Source organism: Camelina sativa, chromosome 9 (genome assembly GCF_000633955.1).
Source record: "Camelina sativa cultivar DH55 chromosome 9, Cs, whole genome shotgun sequence".
Lineage (NCBI taxonomy): Eukaryota > Viridiplantae > Streptophyta > Magnoliopsida > Brassicales > Brassicaceae > Camelina > Camelina sativa.
Window position 1 is genome coordinate 3,349,651 of NC_025693.1, and position 3,298 is coordinate 3,352,948.

Consider the following 3,298-nt stretch of genomic DNA (forward strand, 5'->3'; position numbering starts at 1 on the left):
TTAACATAAAAAAAGATGCATATGTTACATATATAACTAAGAATATACACAGTTTAACTATAGGTTTATAAGAATCCAGCCTGATACACCCAAATTGATATTATAAAATTCCTACTAAAACAAACTTGGAATCACCTTGGCGAATATTCACCACTGGATCCATACTACTATACAACAAGAAATTAAAATCTCCTTACATATTCTAATTTGAAATTAAATTAAAATCTCATATAAAATATTAATTTGTGAAGGTATATACACATAATATATAAACAAAAGCAATAAGATTCGCCTTTGTAATGCGACGGCCCGACTTCTCTCTCTCAGAATAATGATCCTTGAGAAACCCTATAGAGCCATATATACGTTGTCTTTATAAAGAGACACAACCCATCTCTTATCTTGACTAAACTTTTTATATAGTTAAACTTTATATATTCAAAAACAAAGCTGGATTTGTATTTTGTCCCTTAAACCACCATGACTAAGAACTTAAGCAATATGAAGAATCACAACCACAAACGTGAAAGATGTAGTGAGTACATCGAAGCTCTTGAAGAAGAACGTCGCAAGATCAATGTATTCCAACGCGAGCTTCCACTTTGCTTAGAGCTCGTCACTCAAGGTATAAATCTATGCACACATATGCACTTACGAAGTATTATGAAATCTATATGTATATATGTGTGGATTAATGCTAGATCTAAAGTGTTTTAGTCATATTTTTAGCGATTGAGGCGTATAAGAGGGAGATATCGGGGACGACGACGGAGAACTTGTACGGACAATCGGAGTGCTCAGAGCAGACCACTGGAGAGTGTGGGCGTGTCTTGGATCTCTTCATACCTATCAGACACTCTTCGACCTCCGTAGAAGAGGTTGATGACAAAGATGATGATGAACACGAATCTCATGAAACCAACATAGATTTCAATGACAAGAACATGAAATCTGACTGGCTCAAGTCTGTTCAGCTTTGGAACCAATCCGACGCTGTTGTTTCTAATAATAGACAGGTAAGATTTTAATTCTTGACATGTATTAATTCTTTTCATTAACTGATAAATAAATTGACACATTATATTTTGTATTTTTGGGGAAAAAACATAAATATCATATTTATAATTTTCAAAAGAAAAGAGAAAATATCCGCAGGAATAGATAAAATATAAAACGTTTGTTTTTTAATAATATAGAGGAAAAAAGATGGTGCAACAAATTCCAGAATTTATAATACAGCATTTCACGTTTTTCAGGATTGCTTACAAAACAAGCCGGAAACGCTGGTGAAAGTTTTAAAAAGAAACGATGGAGAAGAGGGGAAAAACAACAACATCAAATTATCGGTGACTAGTAGTAGTGGCGGTGGTAGTGACGGAAGAGGGCAGAGAAAGAATAGGCGATGTTGGTCGCAGGAGTTGCACAGACGTTTCTTGAACACTCTTAAACAACTTGGTGGTCCTCATGGTGAGTTTCTTCATTTTAATAAAACATTTCAGTAGTAATTTTTTTTTTATTACGGCTCATGATGAAGTTTTAATTAATTCGTATCAATCGTAATTTTTTGAAGTTGCTACGCCGAAACAAATAAGAGAGCTGATGAAGGTTGATGGGTTAACCAATGATGAAGTCAAGAGTCATTTACAGGTTAGTAAATCATATTCCATGAAGATATACATTTAAATAGTAATTACCATAATTGGCAAAAGAATTGAAACTATATATTTGCCAATTTAAGACACATGCGCACGTGAATCTTGAAGAGTGCAGTAATAGTTTGTCGGTATAAATATTTTATTTGATTTTTCATGTTTCCTTTTCAGCTTTTCTAGAGATATATACATGTAACCAAAGTTTTTCTGTATAAATTATTCGATAATTTAATTTAAATATATATTTTATTTTCATCATTATATATAAAAATCACAAAAGAGTATCCATTAATGTTTCATTTTGTTTTTTGATGATGAATAGAAATATAGGCTGCATGCAAGACGGCCTAGCCAAACAACACCTAACAACGGAAACTCTCAAAACCAACATTTCGTGGTCGTCGGTGGAATATGGGTACCGCAAACTAACCAGTCCACGGCCAACGCCGTCGCATCGGTTGAGACCACCACCGGGATTTACGGGCCTATGGTCAGTCCGTTGCCGTCGGAGTGGCCGAGCCATTCCAATTTTAGTAGCAGGATTTCGGAAGATAGATCAAGGTGCTCTAACAAAGGAATTCTTCGGTGTAGCTCACCAGCGATGTCTTCTTCTACTCGTACAAAGACGAAAGATGCAAAAATATCATAATTTTTGTTTATTCAATTTTGATTATTAATTAAGAAAAGAAAAAATCATAGACACTGAAAGAGTGTATATAGATGTTTGAAGTGAGACTTTCTCTATATATTATACTACTATACACAGGATTAAATCTAATTTTGAATGTTCTTTTCTCATTGGGTATATATATATATATAACTTTATTTTGTTCAACGTATATATACATATTTCTTTTAACTTTTTGTTTTTTTCTTTGCTGAAATGTGAAATTTTTTTGTTTCATAGGAGAAATATAAAAGAAAGAACACTTGAGCTGAAAATTTAGACAAGAAAATTAACAATATATAAATGTGTAAAACGAGCCAGAGGCCCACGAACTGAATTCCGTAACATGAACCATCATATCTTTGCATCAGGTCATGGTTCTAGTATGGGTAGCTTTGTTGATCATATGTATTAGTTGCTTTAGCAGGATGTGAGACATTTTCAAATACGATAGAATTGACGTTTGAAAAACTAAGTACTTCCAGAGCCTCCAGCGATTTAGGCGATGTGAGGTTCCAAACTGTGTATTCTCTTGTCTCGTCTGCTTCATTACAAAATAAACAACTTTGAGGTGGATCCCTTCCTCTGAATTAATTAAGAAAGACTTCGATCTCCCGACCCTATATATATTGTTTGTTCTAAAAGTCTATTGTGTGAGATCACCATCCATGATCAAAGATCCATATTAACTTTTGAATCTGATCAGATTATACAATGATATGTGAAATTATAATTGGTTAAAGCTAATGCGTTCTCTTAAGCGTATGTATTCCGACCACATCGTTTTGACTCTTCCAGGCTTTTAAAGTAAAGATATCATGTTCTAAAATTAGTTTGAGGTGGACTCCACTAATCAAAACCGGTTTCAAAAATCGTAATAATATTTTGAGATACATTTTCTTAGGAATATTTAGCCACCAAATGAATTGTCTCAAATGTATTAAGCTCGTCCTCAATATGTGTCTGTCGGCCACGTTGC

General features: G+C 33.7%; 1 protein-coding gene across 1 annotated transcript; it reads left to right on the forward strand.

Annotated features, from left to right (window-relative positions):
* Positions 428 to 2,413, forward strand: LOC104710349 (myb family transcription factor EFM-like). The gene is made up of 5 exons (XM_010426929.1): positions 428 to 625; positions 730 to 1,016; positions 1,257 to 1,467; positions 1,571 to 1,647; positions 1,975 to 2,413. The coding sequence occupies exons 1-5, from the start codon at positions 481 to 483 to the stop codon at positions 2,299 to 2,301; spliced, it is 1,047 nt and encodes a 348-aa protein (XP_010425231.1). The 5' UTR covers positions 428 to 480; the 3' UTR covers positions 2,302 to 2,413.

Bases quoted from the DNA above. Each gene is read 5' to 3' on its own strand.
- LOC104710349 (XM_010426929.1), top strand. From the start codon at position 481: ATGACTAAGAACTTAAGCAATATGAAGAATCACAACCACAAACGTGAA. The intron at 1,017-1,256 runs GTAAGATTTTAA...CACGTTTTTCAG, and splicing joins TTGTTTCTAATAATAGACAG to GATTGCTTACAAAACAAGCC. The intron at 1,648-1,974 runs GTTAGTAAATCA...GATGATGAATAG, and splicing joins AAGTCAAGAGTCATTTACAG to AAATATAGGCTGCATGCAAG.